This window comes from Pleurodeles waltl, chromosome 9 (assembly GCF_031143425.1).
Source record: "Pleurodeles waltl isolate 20211129_DDA chromosome 9, aPleWal1.hap1.20221129, whole genome shotgun sequence".
NCBI lineage: Eukaryota > Metazoa > Chordata > Amphibia > Caudata > Salamandridae > Pleurodeles > Pleurodeles waltl.
The window spans coordinates 227,099,335-227,117,161 of record NC_090448.1 but is presented as its reverse complement, the minus strand read 5'-3'; the positions used below and the strand labels follow the sequence as shown (position 1 = coordinate 227,117,161).

General features: G+C 41.8%; 1 protein-coding gene across 6 annotated transcripts in view; it reads left to right on the top strand.

Moving 5' to 3' along the window:
• Nucleotides 1-17,827, top strand: part of FRMD4B (FERM domain containing 4B) — an 892,718-nt gene that overhangs the window by 796,179 nt on the left and 78,712 nt on the right. For all 6 annotated transcript variants that reach the window (XM_069206591.1, XM_069206592.1, XM_069206594.1 and 3 more), the window contains 2 exons: nt 2,025-2,082; nt 5,007-5,093. In XM_069206591.1, the coding sequence (XP_069062692.1) occupies nt 2,025-2,082; nt 5,007-5,093 (145 nt within the window). The remainder of the gene's footprint in view (nt 1-2,024; nt 2,083-5,006; nt 5,094-17,827) is intronic.

The following is a 17,827-nucleotide window of genomic DNA, read 5'->3' as shown; positions in this document are numbered from 1 at the left end:
TGTGTGTTGTTTCTCTGCAAAAGTGTAAAATAGCTAGTTTGGTTAGCCCTGGTTACTTCATCCAGGACATTTCACAGTTTAGTGAAAAAGTCCTTTACAACGTTCCAAACTCTCCCAATATGTACTCCCACATGGTTGCCAATGTTAGCTGTATCAGATTACCAACACGCACCCCATCGCCTCTCAGCGTTAACCTTCTTTCGTCATGTTGGCCTTCTTTCATCACCTGTTGTCATCTGTTTTTATAAAGAACCGTTAATTTAGGCAGTGGGTCATGTGGAGGCCTCTTGAAGGCTTTGCCTGGGCAGTATTCTCCTTGACATATTGAGTTTTAGTTGTTGGCTCATAGCCATAATGTCACTTAACCTGAAAGTATTTTCACTGTAACTACGTTGTCAAAAAGTGTCTTGTTTAGATAATAAGATCAATACATCCTCACTAGTTCACAAAACATAAATATTCCCAGAAAGAAACTTCAGTTCAAAGATATTATGGTTGCGACCCAAAAACCTAAAAAGAAACAATGTCATCATGTATGTTGAACTACAAAACCATAAATATCAGAACGCACCGTGCATGACCTCATACATAGTTTTACACATTACATCTTTTGTGTTATTACTAGTGGCATTACATGGAGTGTGATGAATCACATGAGGAATAAAATGGCTGATGTCTCTTTATAAATGTATCCATGCATTGGTCTACACCTGCTGTACCACTGCTGCTAGAACATTGATATAAGTTGCTATACATATGAACATGAATGTATGTGTGTGTGTATATGTGCTTGTGGGTGTGTGTGTGTGTGTGTGCGCATGGGGCCGCTTAGGTATTAGCTTTGAGTATTTAAAAGAGGATTGGTAGGATTGCATGACCTAGTTAGAAAGTGGCATTTAGAGGAAAAGTGGTGGCAGTTTTTGAAGATATAGTTCTGCTGTAAAAAGAGATCACAACGCATCATCTCATGCACATGATAACACCGTTTTGGTAAAGGAGGCAGTTTTGAAGCTGTGTGATACTGTGGTGGCCTTTACTTCATGTAAAGCCCTCCAGTTATTTGTTAACTTCTGTGAGAACATTTAATAATGGTAAGCTTAACTGTGACCTTCATTTTCTGCTGAAAACAACTGTGGGACATCTGTATAGTAGTATTGCGGCCTAGCTTCTCTACTTAAAGCAACTGCAGGGACAACTAGTAATAGTCAACGGTAATGGTCAATATTACCAGTTACCCCGGTACAAATGCGTTTTGGGCTGCAAAATGTTAAATCTGTGTAAAACGTTTGGTGATAATGACGTTATTAGTCACATTTTATGTGATGTTACAAGTGATGTCATCTAAGATCATTAGCAGTGCATTTGTGGTGTTAAAATTGTATAGTTCCCCATAATTGCAGAATTTAAGTTGGATGTAGGTTTTCAACCAAAACAATATTATCCCTTCAGAAGGGTGTTTCATCGTAATTTTTCGTTTTTTTTGTTAACAATGATGAGAAGTTACTGATATCAGTAGCTAACCATAGCATTTTAACATGCTTTTAAAATGAATATTAGTGTGTACGTTTGTGCCTGCCTTGCGATTTATGTTGGTTAGCTAGATACTATTTGCACTTATGTGAAGAAAGGTAAGATCTAAGAAAAATAAGAAAGAAAGAAAGAAAGAAAGAAAGAAGTTGAAAGAAGAATGTAAAAATGGAAATAAATCAAAAGCAAGAGATATAAGATATAGAAGACAAAGAAAGAAATGGCTTCTAATATGGAGAACCACATTTCGAGTGACATTACAGGAACAGTGGGGCATTGTGGAGTTGAATGTGGTCTAGGTCTGATCTCAAATCCTTTTTCATAATGTCAGAAGAGGGAAGCAATGTATCTGGTGAGGCATCAACTTTAAACAAAACTGGGCACTTAAAATATGTGTAATTAACTTGATTGAGTTAGGACAGTGACCTGTATCATTCGTCACAAAATGAATAAAGACTATATGAATATTCTCAAAATCTGTCTGTTTCCGGTTTCAGGTACATGACAATAGTGGAAGCCCTTCCTACTTATGGTGTTCATTATTACGGAGTAAAGGTCAGTCAGTTTTTTTAACAAGTTCTGGTACGTGATCCTATTTGAAAAACATTGTCATACAGCACATGATTATTATGTTGGTTACTTAACTTCTGGTATATTTGCCTACTTGTAGAAGAACTTGCATTTTTTTTTTCATGAAACCAGTTGCTAATCATGTAAACAGCATAAGTTCACTTGTGGTTTTTCAGTTTGTGACTAAAGAATAGATCCTTTTCATGCGTGATGTGAAAAAGTAATTGAAGAGGTGTGTTTTAATGTACCCAAAAACATTGTTGAATGATATCAAAATACATCTCTTTGTTCAATGTTAACCCTAGCCATACTGTCAAAAAACATATGGAAATGGCCTGCTGTCCCATACCATTGTAATGCCCGTGGCTGATTAGTGCCTTGCAACAGATACGGCTATTGCAGTGCCAACATATTGACGTGTGACACCATTAGATGCAACTTACTGCTTTCCAATACAAGCAATAGTATGTGTTGTTTGTATTTTACCACACAGAAGCACTTTGTCACATTGCATAGATGTTATCTTTTACTGCTTTAGCCACATAGTTGGTCTCATAATTAAGGCACTACCTTGTTAGCAGTATTTAAAATAACCTGATACACAGCGATTGGTGCTAAAGGACTTTGCGGCATCGGCATGGGCTAATTAGCTGCAAAATCTGCGTTTCAAACATAAATCCCTGTGGTCTGCCACAATCACAAACACTCAGTGTCATTGTTCTTCCCATCTAGTTTCAGATTCCTGTGCCAAAGGGGCCTTCATATTAGGAAATCCACTTTGGCTACAGTTACCTCCCAAAAAAAGAGATTACTTAGCATTGAGAAAAGGCTCAAAGTTGTGAAATTACTTCCCTGTGGATCATAGACTGGAGTGCAATGTAAACTCCTCTGAGAAGAAACTCTCAGCCCCCTATAGCAAAATTAGCATAGAAGAGAGGGCCTTGTACAGACGTGTCCCGATTCAGTTAGCCTTTTGTGGTGGAATACTTCCTTCTGAGCCTCAGTGCAAATCCCACCCTTTCTCTGACTCAGATGTTGGCTTGAGTAGGACCTCGACACTGAGCAAATGGTTTTGTGTCATGCCAATGAATGCTGACATAAGCCCAATCAACCTTCACTAAAACTAGTTTGTGAGTTACATTAGCAAATGCTCCAAAACCTAGCACACATCAAAGCTTCACGGAATATGCTCGAGCCATGATGTGGTAAAGTTGCAGTCCCAAAAACAGTTTCAAAAGGAGATGCTTATTTTTTTATTGGAGCAAAGGTTTTTGCCTACTTTACAGGATGTTCTACTGCTCTAGAAGGATATATGTACAGTTTGAGATTGACCAAGAAAAGAAACAGCTGAGAAACACCCCATTTTGTGGGTAAAATGTGCAGAGTTTTGTTTACAATAGCTCAAACTAAAAAAGAGTGATTAAAGTGATTGGCATTATTCCCAAAAGTGGAGCTTCCTAACAGTGAGGCAAGCTGACGCAGAGATTGAGTTATCAGTGCATTCAAAATCTGGATGGATAGAAAGCCTGGAATCCAGTCGGTATCATAGGCATAGTTGTGTTTACTTACTTTGAATTAGGGGTGTGCAAAATTTGCGTAATTTGCTTTTGTGCATTTATGTGAAATACAAATCCATCATTTTGTGCTATCTTTTAGCGTGAAATATATCCTTGCACCAGTTTTTAGAGCGTTAATGCTTTTAAACAAAGCACCTTAAACAACAGCCACTTGCGAGCTGTGGTTCTTTTGGGAAAGGTGCAATTTGCGTTAATGCATTGTAAAAAATGTACTGTGAATGGGAGCAAATTTCACCATTCATGGTATATTTTTTACTGTGAACTGCGCATAATTACGCTAAGAGGCGTAATGATGAGCCTCAAAATTAGGCTTTAATCTATCAGATCAGATCACAGCCTCCCTCTTTCCACTGCAAAGAGTAGCAGAGATTATTCTGCAGGTTTCATGCTACTGATTCAATTTCAAAACTATTGGCACATCTCAAATGCACAAAAAATACTTAGCAGGCCAAGCTAAACAAGTTGTAGAGAAATGTTTATGCAGAGCACCCTGCCTCACCTGCATTTTTATTAAGCATTTCAGCTTTCATCTTGACCATGATAAAAGCACTGTGCGAAAACCTAAATGTTATGTGAATAAACAGCTCGTATATATTTATTTTGGAACTTCAAATATTTTGTGTACCTGATGAGTCAGGAAGAGCTAGAACGTCTGAAAGAACAAACACGATCAGTGCGAGGCATACATTTAGAACTACCAAGCGTACACAAAATAGCACATCTTGGATAAGTTTACTTCAAATGGTAACTGATGTTCTTTTCAAATCACGTAGGTTGTTCTGTGCTCTTGATTTCTTGACAAGCCAGGTCAATAAACTGGTGGGCTTCCATTTTTCACCCGATTTAGAAGCAGTGACCTTTTTTTTAAAGAAACAGTGCGCGGAGTAAAACTGAATATTCATGATACTCCCTCGGCGCATAGCTAAACACTGTTCCAAAAGTGTAGAATGTGAAAAAAGCACAAAAGAAAGAAGTGCGCGTGGTTTATAGAGGTGATTTGCTGTTCCCTGATCCGGAAGCTTCTCACATGGTTTTTATGCGCAGTATTAACATCCTTGAAAACATCCTTTTGGTTCTGTTTCACACAACACAAAATGTGGAGCCCACAAAAGATTAAGTAAGCGCTGGCAGTGCGCATTGTGGATTATAATTTTGGGACGTCAAGAAAGAGGTTGTATTTTTTAGGACGTTGTTCACTGATTATGTCATATAACAGAGATATGTAAATGAGCCATATTATTTCAGACTTGCTGGTACTTATTGAAGGATAAAATGCATTGTTCTTTATCAAGTCCCAGCTTCATGCTTTCCCTTATTGTGTCACTTTGGTAGGACAAACAAGGAATCCCCTGGTGGCTTGGCATAAGTTATAAAGGAATCGGACAGTATGATTTACAGGATAAGGTGAAGCCTCGAAAGGTAAGTGTTCTAGTTTCAAAATGTAGTAGGTCAGAAAAAAAAGTTCAAAGAATGAGTTGCTAAAATCATTTCTCCAGACCCATAAATGCTAAGGGAAACTAAAGTGTAACCTTTACTCATATTGTCATTGATCTGAAATTTTAAAACTTAAAACCATGTGCCATGCCTTGAGTATATGGCGTTTAACTCTGTCTACAAGTACTTTTGCTCTAGATGGGTCCTCATCACCAAATCTATTGGTTTATTTCTTTTTACGGTGGTTTCCAGGTTATGAAATATATTGTCATAAGTCAATTACTTTTTGTACTGAAAGTCCATAAGTTGAAAAGGACAATTGCATTTTCACCTTTGATTTTTATAACACTCCTGTGCTATTCACTTATTGATTTTTCGATGGTTCCTGAGGAGGTGGGGCATCCTCTGCATTGGACTTCCATACTGGGAATCTGATCATAGTGTTGTCATGAAACTCTGGCAACCATATTGCTAATCATGATCCCGGTCCCACTAGTTCCATGTGGTACACCTCCCTCTGTCGTTCTTCCCAAGACATGCATTAAGTTCTCTCTCTCTCTTCTTCTCTCATCCCCTTTCTTTTCATCTTCCTCTCTTTCCCTGTATAGTTATACCGTGTGTCTATTTACTTCCAAATGTTCATTGATCATGTGTACTGCTCTCTCATAGAAGTGCTATATAGATGCCATCCTTATCATCATGCAAATCTTCTCTCCTCTGGTCGAGCCTCCCTTCTTCCAAATGGTCATGAATTCTTCTCTGTTCCACACCACAACAGATTGTGTATCCTGCACTTTCCTTCTGAACTGTCATGACCCACACTGTCTGTAACGCTGGCCCAGTGTTGTGTCTCAGCAGTCAATCCGTTAGCGTGCCCTATCACTTTTCCCATCTGTCATGTGTTCAATTGACCAACTCCCTCTCTTTCTTCACCGCTTTCTTTCTTATCCCACATATCTGTACAGATCTGGTCCTCTTCACCTGGTGTAACGTGTGCCGTTCCCCCTTCCTGTCACATGTTCCACTCACTTCCCCACACCAGAAATGTGTCTTACATTGCCATGCTGTCAGTTTCCTACGTCCCAGAAATTCCCTCCCTAGTCAGAAGTTGGAGCCTGCTCCGTTGTCATATGTCATGGTATCTCGTGGCGCAACTCTCCCGCCATCATGCTGGTGGATGACCTAGAGTTCAACAGATTGATTTAGATTGCAATTACATTTCAAAAGCTGAATTCATGCATGACTGTATGACGATTTTAAAACCCAATTAGTGTGAAACGTGTCAGTCTCTCTCTGTGCTGTGCTTCAGTTTGAAAATTGATTAATAACTTCTGTGTTGGGACAGATAGTTGATGTCATTGCCTCAATGGCATCGCACCCACTAAGTCTCACTTGAGAGCAGTTTATGAGCTAGAATGACCTTTCCCCGACCTCATAATTCTCCCATTTCCCAGCATTTGCAGTTTTTAAAGATTTTTTTTTTTATTTAAAAACTATGAAATGTTCGCTTAATATAGAGCATACATGTATCATCAAAATGTGTATATTGCAGTTTTCTTGCTTTCAATTTGTGTGCAAATGTTTAAGGTGTATTCGTAATGTTGACTATTATTGATGTAGAAGCAAATATCCGTGATTGTTGGAGCTGTCAATTGTAATCACTTTGTGATAATGCCGCTGAAAAACTGCTGGAGATTAGTGATAGAGATTATATTCTGAGAGCTGGCAGTTGCTTAGTACCCAGAGTTTTTTTCTTGGACATAACTTTGCAAGCAGTCCAGGCCTTCCTCTGTTTATGGTATATTCCGTGCTTTATAACACAAGAAATGTACATACTAGAATTATTTTATATGCACATGAGCTTTTCTAGGTATGAGAGACCGGTTCATTGAGGGCATAGTGGGCCGTTTGGACTGGAAGTGTGCATTCTGGACTTGCCAGATGCCAAACTCAAGAGCTGCTGTTTCCTGGTGTTCTTGCTATCTATGCGTTGGCTCGCATGCACCACAAGGGAAGTGGGTCATGTCTTTGTTGACATCAGTAGATCTTTGTTCCTAACATTTCACAGTATAAACCCCAATGGCCAATCATCTTTAATATGTCCCTTTCATTTCTGCCCTTCAAAAGAGTAAATAAACCAGAAAAAGCTAGTGAATTTTACTTGCATAATGAATGTCTGTACCTGATCCTAATAGAGATAGATTTGGGCATGGAGTTGTGCTTTCAGAAGAACATCTGTTTTTGGAATCATAAACATCCTCCTATATCAGTTAGCCACACGCTTCCCATCACAAGGGGGCATGTCTCAGCAGTAGAGCACCAGTGTGAGTGGTGGGAGAGATAAACTTGTGAAGGTGCCTTTTGTGTATCGGGGTGTACACACTATGTATGATTTTTCAAATCGTGCTGCAAAAGGACCACATTTTTTCTTCAGCATCCAGTTACATCGCTACATGTGGTATAGCAGGCCCCAAAGTGTCAGCGTGCTATGTGTGGGCTGTATCAGCTGTGAACCTGCTTAAGGAAGGATGGCACAATAAGTGACTACAGTTATAATGTGTACTTGCAAGGAGTTTATTAAAGGTGTGGAGTGTAATAGAGTGAAAAATTACCATGTATGGTTCGCTAGAAGCCTCATTCTCAAAGAGCCCTTAGTTTACTGAGGAACATAAGTGTGAGTTTGATGAGTGATCTGCCAAAATGCTGTCTGGAGTACAATTTAGGGAACATGCAGTTTTGAATAATTGTGCAAGGCTCTATAAATATTTTGGTGCAATTATAAAAATGCATGGTAAATAATGTAAATAATATTTTGCGGGTTTCCAGTAGTTAGATCATTTGACTAGAGAAACTTTTAATACACTTTTTTCCACCGCAGACCTTAATTTTGTTAAAAATAACTAATGATTGGGTAGTAGGAACAGTCCCTCCGTGCAGCATTTACACACTTTAATACACTTTAATAATGTCGCTCGAAAGAACTGGAAGAGCTTTTATTTCTCCTAGTTATTTACTGTGCATTACCAAGAAGCGCTATTTCCTGGAACATGTGAGAGAAAGTGAACATTACGCCTTCATACTGCGAGGGTTTGTTCTGGCTTATGCATGTTTGCTTGTGGCTCTATGTGATGGTAAACATTATTAAGTCCACTGTGCTCAGGTCCTCTCACACATCCCCCAGTACTACCTTTTCCCCTTAACGCTTCATTTTTGGGTGCGCAGATTGACCTGCAATGTGTACTTCTTCCATTTTTCACACCTCTGTATTTTCTATTTTTTGAATCCCCAAGAGTCAGTGCACATTGGAAAATGCATATTGGATTTTAGCCGTGCAGAGTCTGGGCTGGGTAGAGTGGTCCTAGGTGTGGTGGGTTTAGAGACAGGTCGAGGAGTTGTCTTTAATGCTGCAGATATCCCTGAGACTGCTTTGTTGAATCTAAGATTAAAGGTGCCATGGATTCCTCAGCATGAAGGGCACAGCAACATACCATATGTCCAGTTCATGCATGATGATATGGAGCATGTCTGAATGCCTGAAAAGGGAGTGCTTTTAGGAGAAGGTTGCTAGATCACTCTAATGATGATGAGCAATCTAGGGACTAGAGAGCAGCTTGCCACTTAAAACTTGTACTCGTGTGGTTGACTTTCAGCTAATGGAAAAGAAAACATCGATGATAACTGGTACTGCGACACCATTTTTCTATGCTGTCAGTTAGTGCGTCTCAAGTTCATCCAGGGGAGAAACAAGCTCTCTGTGGACCACTGTCCTAATGAAACCAGGCTTCTGTGAGCCAGAGGAAAACGCACAGGTAGCAAGTAGGTCACTGAAATCACCATTCCATTGGTCATTAAACTTTCAGAGTTTTCCCTTGTCATTGTGCCTAGCTCCACCCACCACATAACCAGAAAGAGAGATGACAAGTGGGCACTTAATGCCACTAGGACTCCCAGCTCTGGACAAACTGAGAAGGCATTGGTGGTGATGAGGGGGCTTTGCCTCTGTGACTAATGCCCTTTTACCCCACGCACAGACACAGATGCACGCATGTGCACACATACACACATGTCCTAAACATTAAGCATAGAGTAGACTTACTCCAAACTCTCAGCTCTTAGGGAAATGTATGACAGTCATTAAGAAAAGCGATACCTGGATCTAATAATAAAATAATTATTAAGAAATACCTTCCACCATCTCAAGAGGCTGATATTTTCTTAAGTGTATGCTAACATGGTGGATAGATTCTCCAAGTTCAAAGGATTTTGTGGTCTGTGTGTTTCAGTCCAGAGATTGTGAATGCCGTGTATTTGCTCAGTGACTTTTAGCGACAAGCATATCTAGAGAGTATTGAAATATTGTTAATGCGCATTACTACAGAGAAGACTAGGGCTACTTTGGTAGCAGGTGCCACCACCACAAAAGGCTAATACATTTTCCGTGAGTATCCTAGGCTAGGCTGCTCACATGCTCTGCCAAACCGTGAGACATTCATTCAGGTCCAACTTGCTTCTCAAACAGCAAACAAGGGAGAGATAAATAAGCTGTTGGGACCCCAATAGGGAGAATTACGGAATCTGTAGAAGCGTAGACGTGAGAAATTAATCCCTCCTCGTACTCTGCATTAATGTGCAGGGGGGTCAGGGCTCAAGCTGTTTCTAAAATGACTCATCAAATCTGATGTTCACTACTAGGTTCGGTGGAGGTTGCAACCTGCCGTGTTTGCTGGTGTTTCAAAATGTGGGGTTTTTTGTGCCGCAGTCGTACCTGTAAGACTCAAGAGCCTCCAGGTTCAGATCGCTAGGACATTGCTTTCAGGTGACATCCACAGGCTCGCCCTATGTGAAATTGACCCATTTTCCCCTCAAAGAACCCATGTATGTTTAGAGGAGGGATAGTGTAGGATGACTCCCATTCCTACTGCTGATTCATGAGCTGGTAAGAGTAGCAAGACACCCATTTGGATTGCTTTCACTGCTCCCAACTTTGACAGGTTCCCGTCATAGTTGTGTTGATGGACCTGGGCATGATTGGCTTGTCCTCACTTTTTTTTCCACGTTCCAGAATCTTTGTGCCTGAAGTGAGTAATTCGCTCAGTGTAGCACACACATTATGGCCAACAGTACTCTCTAATACTATATGTGCATTTTTTAGTGCACTCAAGAGCAGGGGCCCCAGTAGTTGGTAGTAAAACTGCATTAAAAGAAATCGATGCACAAAAAAATACCACGTGGCACTCTGACACGCACCGGTTCTTTCACGAGAATCGCCTGTAGATTGTTGCCACACTCAGGTTACATGTTCTCACAAATTCACCAAAACCATTGTGTAGACATCACTAATTCTGGGTTTGCAGGTGTCAAGCTGTTCATAAATGCAACAGATCGTTTGTGCCCCTCCCTACTCAACAGGAGCGAGCCCCATCCCTGGGAAAGTCAAACTTGCCTCGTACTGTGCCCTTGTATGCAAATACCCATTGAAGAAGCCCTCGGTGCCATCACAGGTCCCCGGTAATGAGGGCAAAGTTTGCCGTGTTGATCAGCTGCCCCTTGCTGTGCTAAGGCGGAGAAATGTGTGAAGAACAACCCGGCGAAGCTCTGTTTGTTTCCCATCAGCTGGGACTTGACTTGAGATCAGTGTATCAAGCAGCGACATCCTCTGGTTTCATACTCAGCTGCCTCTAGGACGTTTTGTCACTACACAGCTGGGGGGCATAAGCCAGCTCCAGTTTACTCACCTGCACATTACCTACTTCACTTACTCAGTGTATTGTTGTGCCACTCAAGAAAAAAATAGGGTTATTTTTGCAATACACTTGTAGACCTTTAGCTCCTGAAATGTCACAATTTTCCAAGTTCAGAAAGAACTCTGTCCAATTCACAAAGTTTTTGCTCCTCTAAAATAGGATTAGGAATGCAGAAAAAGCTATATACAATCGTTAATTCAACATATTGCTTTACTTATTCATCATTTGCAGAATTATATTTCCTAGAGTGTACTTACAATGGTGGATTTTACACGGCAGTGAATTTAGTGTTAGGTGTGGGAAAGGGGAGTTGCTGACGGGTCGGAGGGCTTGAATATTGATAGGTAGAAGCTTGAACTTGTGGGTGTTCACAGACGTCTTAAAGGTATATTCTCCGCCCCCCGAAACCTCAGAGAAATGTACTCTGGCAGGAGTAAAATGCCTTTCCACGAAGGGAAAGGGGAGGGAGCACCTTAAAAGCCGCTAGAATGGGCTCCTTGCCGAATTCGCACTGTTATTGCCCCACTGGATTGTCTAGAAGAAACAAAGTCATCCTCACTTATGGCTTCCACGCCCACCACAAACGAAAACACAAAATAATGATTGCATTGTGCACTCTAAAAAACGAATGACATTTGACATGCTGAACATAAACAGTAGGACGAGTTTTTCTTGTTTTCAAAGCGTGCTCGGTAATTGCACTAAGCACTAGATGCACAAATAGGACATTACACCGGACCACGCATGCTTTTGTGGTTTTAGCTGTAGGATAAGCATTTTTTTAACTTGTTGGCATATTTGGAGCAGGTTTTGTATTCTTTCACTAAGCAGCTTTGTAATGCAATAGGTATTACAAAGCCATTCCAGAATGCTTTTCCTGAGTCATCAAGCGAGTGGGAGCAGCCACCTCCTTGAAAGTGTGTCTCCTCCAGCCTGGTTTTGGTACTGAAGTACCTTCTTGGAGAGCTGGAGTGGTCTCCCTGTCAATGAGCTTCATTTCCTTCTCTTGCGTAACGAACTGAAGTTTCATTGGCACAAACATTGGTTCTTGTTGCTGTACCAGGAACTCTGGCCTTCCCTCAAAACACAGAGTACCGATGCTTAGCCATGGTTTGCACACACTAGAAATACTCTGCTGCTGAAACTGACTGTACCATTGCCAGGGTCCCATTGGAGCTCCCGGGTTGCGCCTCGCTCCTGCACACACTATGTGGGATGAGGGTGGGGGTGAGAGGCCATTCACATGAAGTGTGCGCAGAAGGAGAGGTAGCAGCATGCCAAATCCTACAGTGTTCTGCCCTGTGAATGCTTCACTCTAACCTGCATATACAGTCACTGGGTTAGTCATGTTTTTAGGCATGAAGAAGTGCAAGCGAGAGCTCTGTCCTCAAGTCATCAAATTTGGCAGGACAGTGGCAGTGGTCTCTGATCTTAGGACACTATGCAATTCCTAGGTCCACACAGCAGCATTTGCAGCAGGTGGTCCTGGACTTTTTAAGGCTTGAATTAAAACAGATGCAGTGCCCCAGGCAGTCCTACACCTTCTTCTTTCAGTCACACCAGCATTAGTCATTTTGATCAGTGCTGGAGTCTATTTCATATTCTTTCAAGGGAGACAGACAAAGTGTCAGTTGGGCTCAAGCCAACTCACCACTCAACCTCAAAGTTGTTCCCAAATGTCTGAAAGGAATTAGTCATTACAAAGTGCATCTTTCCTATAGGTGTTGTACAGTTCAGGGGCAAAGAGCTGCCAAACGTGCGCCATCACTCTGGTTTCCTTGGAAAAGGCAGGCATCCCATAATGTCCACTGTGGTATGTATTCAGGCCATACAACCTCCCTACCAATCAGGGGTGTCCTTGGGCTCTTGATTCTTGGACAGATCACATCATAGGATGCCGGGAGATGGTCAGGCTACCCGTCTCTTTTCTAGAGGTCTGTTGTAGCAACCATGCCTTTGGCCACATTTCTCCTTTGTTCAAGTGTATCTCAGTCCAGCATCCTGGAACTAGCTTGATCCATTGAAAATGGACTACAAGAAACTTACCTTCTCCATTGAAATTAATGTGAATCTAGGTAAAACACATGTGTTTGTCCTGCAGTGGCTGCTGGGTGTCCCCAGGAAAGATAGCAACACCAGGGGACATGCAAGAAAGTAGAGACAACAGACTTCTGGCTGTGCCTAAACATGTGAAGCACCCTACACCGTTGGGTCACCATATATTCTGCTTGACCCCATACCTCCAGCTTCCATGCACCTCCCCTCATACACACACCTTCCACTCAGTGTAGCTAGGCGAACAAAGCCACTAAACCCCACAGGGAGGTATAGTAAGCGATTTCCCAAATGGGGAGCAGATAAATGGCTTATACCCAAAATCTACAGATCAGTTGCCACCAACCACTAGTCATGTTGTGACTTTCTCATGGGAGCACTTGTCACCTATGTTAATAAGGAGTTCCCTGCTGCCCAACAGAGTTTAGAACCATATTGGTGAGCAACAACCATAAACATATAAATCACCTGTCAGGTGGCTTGCACTGGTCGATCTATGAAGAAATGAGAATGAGAGTAGCTAATGGGAAAAGGCAGGTCAGCAACAGGGACATGCATCTCCTGCACAGAAAAGCATATCTGATTGGCCAAATTGATAAAATGAGGAGGAAGAATGACATTGATAGCACAAGGACCTTCAACTCCAAACTGGTTTTAGGGCTATTACCCAAGTTAATTTCTCACAAAACAGATTATCCATGTAGTTTTCGTAAGGGTTGCAGGAAGACAGTAGATCAGTTAATCCTAATTGTAGGACATATGTTCTTCATGGATGAGACAGATCGCCGGGAAACATACCAGGTCTTCACTGTAGGGAAACTGTCTTGGACAGGAAGGGAGTGTTTTATGGGGAGGAATGGCTAGTCAGAAAAAGAAACCATGACATCTCTGAAGGGGAGGAGGGTGGGACTCCACTGTGAGTCTTGTCACCACCCTTGGGACTAGGACTCAGTAATGGCGGTCAGTGATTGCAGTGTCCATTTTCTTCATTGTGTATTAAAAACAACGGTTCACATAGCTAAAGAACTTAATTGGTTTGCACCAAAGATAGCTTACATTTGAACAATATACAATTAATCCACTCAAAAAACATAGACCCTTGCAAAATACCATTAGAAGAGAAGACTTTAATTGGTTATTTGTTTATTTGTCAGTTTTCTGTTATGTAGATGTACCTAATAATTTTAGGAACTTTAGAGAGCCAGTTAAATTCAGTAGGGGTTGTGTACGAAGTAGAAAGGTAATAGAGGAAGTTTAACAAATTGAGAATCAGTTTGCATGGGTAGCCAAGAAATTGACAAAACTGGGAAATCATCCTCTAGGAAGGACTGACATGGCTTCACTCTGTCTATTAAACTGACCCAATCGAGTGAGCACTTGTCAAGGGTATCTTCCCCACTTTTGAAGCTTGCTCCAGGTGGGATAACCAAGTGTCCCGGATTTGCAGGGACAGATTATAGCAATTTTAGCTTATGTCCCGATTTTCAGAGAGGGTTGACTGAAAACAGAGAGAGGAACATTTCTGAGTGTTCCAAGGCAAGACCAGTTAGCACCTCTTATCATAAAACAATTTAATCAACAGGTATAATACTGGGTTTAAAAGTTGCACTTCAGTTATTTCCTCGGTGACACTGTCATTCTGTACCGATCAATTAACATAAAATAGTAGTCCTATTTTTTGGAAATATCCCAGTATTTGTTTTCCAGAATCTAACCACCCTATTTTCAAGCGATCAGGCATGCCTCTAACTAATATAAAACAAGTTAAAACCTCCTCAAGTCAAAGTGCCCTTCAAGAACTCCAAAACTCCTATTGTCAGTCCCGAAACCTCCTTCTGATTAAGCGCTCAGCCTGCACACTTTGCACAAATACCTGTAAATCCAGTGACTCCACCCACTTTGTATATAGTGTGCTCCACTCCAGTACACAACACTGTCTGCCACTCCACTCTATAACACTCTCCTCCACTCGTCATCATTCCACTCTACGACACTCCATTCCACTCTTCTGTATGCTACTAACCTTTAGCTATACTGAACAGCAGCCACGCTGGTGTACAACATGGCTAAAAAAAACTGGCAAAGCCGATAGCTGTTACATAGGCCGACCTACTGGCTTTGCCAGTGCTTGTTAACATAAACTGAGAGTGAGGCTCAGAACTTACGCAGGGTAGAACCAGGCTTGTGCTTCAGTAAATCAACATTTCCTCTCCCTGCCCTGTATATTCCTGGAGTTGGACAGCTGGTCCAGTTAGAGTCCTAATGACTCTTGGGTGGCCGCATTTTCCTCGCCTCCTGGGCTCGTGTCCCCATGCCCATTGAGGCCAGCTGCCCCCCGAGAATTCCCTGCATGAACCAGGTTAGTTTCTATTTCAAATGCAAACAAATGCGCTCAATGAGCAGGGCACACGAACGGAAACCAGGCGCATATTCTGCTGACTTCCTGTTGAAGCTGTCCACGGTGCAGAATATATAATGATCCTGCGTCGTATGGAGCTAGGTGGGTGGTCACTGTAACCGCGGATGCCAGGCCACCCCTGAAGAGCTCCTGCCCCACCACGCCCTCTCACCTCATCTCCCACCCGCAGTCACGCCCTCGGTGCCCCACCCATCGTCTATACCCCCTCTCTCCCCGCTTGTCTCTCTCCACTGCTTGTGCACCTCCCACCGGAAGCTCCCATCCGTAGCTAGGTATTAGCTAAACGTCGTGCACATAGTCGTATTTTCAGAACAAGTTTACTTTTACATCCAATAGTGGGTTTTTTTGTATTGCATGTTTTAAAAGTGATCTGGCCAGGCCTAGCACTGAGAGCCCTAAAACGCGCCAAGCCGTCAACATATTTAGCATTTAAATCGTGCAACAAGCGTTATGTAAAAATATGATAAAAACTCCTCAAAATTAATTAAAACGTAAAAGAGTTTTATCTTTGTGCGTACGATTAGCTATTTGCAGAGAAAGGCATTTAATAACAGTGGTAGCTTTTAAACATCAATTTGTCCCACTGATCCCGCCCTGGTGGCAATGCCCTCAGATTAAGAGGCAAATCGGTTATCGTGCGGTCTAGATTCGTATTATGCAAGGAGCAAACTAAAATTAGAATCTATCAGTTTAAACCGTAAAGACGTTTTTGTACAGCGCACATCTTGTTCGTAGGCATTTGAATGTGTCGTCTTCTGTGATAATGAATAAAAAAAAGTAGGCCCGGTGGAATAACACATTTGCCCAGGATCACACGATGTGCTTAAGTGGGGAAACCATATCGAGCCTAGACTTTCTTGTTTCAGATTGTGTAATTCAGCCATCAGATGGGTATGGCTTTCTCGCTCTTTCTTTGCTTCATAGTTTGATGTGTTTTCTTGGTGTGAGGTTAGGGCGTGGGTGGCAGGCAGAAGCCACATGAAAGCTCGGGTTGTTTGGGCTCGATGGTCCACGGGGGCCTTCAGCTGAGCAAGAGCCTGGCATCTGGAGCGGGGCTTTTCGTGACTCGTAAAGCAGAATCAGTGAAAATAGATGCATACAAGGAAGAGAAAAGGAAGATGTAGGACTCATTCATGAATAATGTAACCTACAAACAATTTTGGTTCTGATTGTTTGCGACTGTAAAGCAGTTTGTCAAGGTGCTGGGTCTGTCAACGCAAACCCGTATGTTTTTCTACACCTGAAATTATAAATTAATTATCTACACAACATATTCAGTGCCGAAATATTTGCATTTGAAAGCAAGTGGGATAGTACAAAAAGATTACCTGCTCAATTTCCTTCTCTTTTGGCCTGGGCTGCCCTGCATACAACTGGTGCCCTGCTGACTTCTCAGCAATCCGATCTAATTAAGCAGAGGTCTCTGAGCCTTTGTGTGTTTTTCTCACAGAAAAGCGGCCACTTAGATTTCTCTTCCAAAGCAGGATCCTGGTGTATAATGCGGTCTTTCTAATGGACTGTAATTTGCTTTTGATGCGAGTTGTTACTCGAGATTCCAGTAAGCAGCAGCGGTACACGCAGGCCGCCATAGTGTGTTGTGATGTTTAGCCACTGTGACGTGTACTGCTGTTCGTTGTCGTTTCTGTACCTGTTTGGTCTTGGAAACACAGAATTAGAACTTTCACTGAGGAGTAAATATACTGGTACATCTCTTAAAAATATTTGCCTTATGTCCAGTTCTGCTCGCGTTGTTCAATGTTTGGCAAACCAAGTCGCAAAATACACATACATTAGGTGCAGTGAAAGTTAATGGCGACTCACTTGGTTTCATAGGAAGCACATGAGTGAAGTATGATATTTCGCACTTCCTCCTCTAGAACAAAAAAAGTCAGTGCAGAATAAAAATGTCTCCATATTGTGCTGCAAGTCGCAGGTTCCATTCCAGGGGATGTTAATCCCTCCCACTTTTGAATTAAGACCTATCCTGTCCACCGGAAATGCTACAAATACAGCTCGATCCTCCATCAGTGGAACGTGTAAAACCAGCTGGGAGACTGTTTTGCATTCCATTATCTATTGGGTGGCTCAGAGGAAAGGGCGCAGGTGAAAGTAAGTCTTACTCTTATAAGGGGGTTACAATATGTCTAAGCACAGCCATGACTGAAGTATTGATGCCTAAAAAAAGACTGAAAAGTGAAAGGAGTGGTCTTTTGAGAAATCTATAGTTCACTCACTTTCAAGGATTCTCGTAAACTGGGGAGAGAGTAGAGGCATTGCTCGAAATCCATCGCACCTTATAATTGAGAAGCAGAGCTATGGTGCCTTAAACCGTAGGGCAAGCAGGTAGGTAGGCACAGTCTATTTGTAGAAATTCAGGGTACCTGCTTTGGTTTTCAGATCTAGTCTCGAAACAGCTTTATCTGCTTCATGTGTTTCATTAAAAAAAAATACACCCACACACGCTTTCAGCCTGCCATCCTCATCTATTGGGCCGTTAAGGT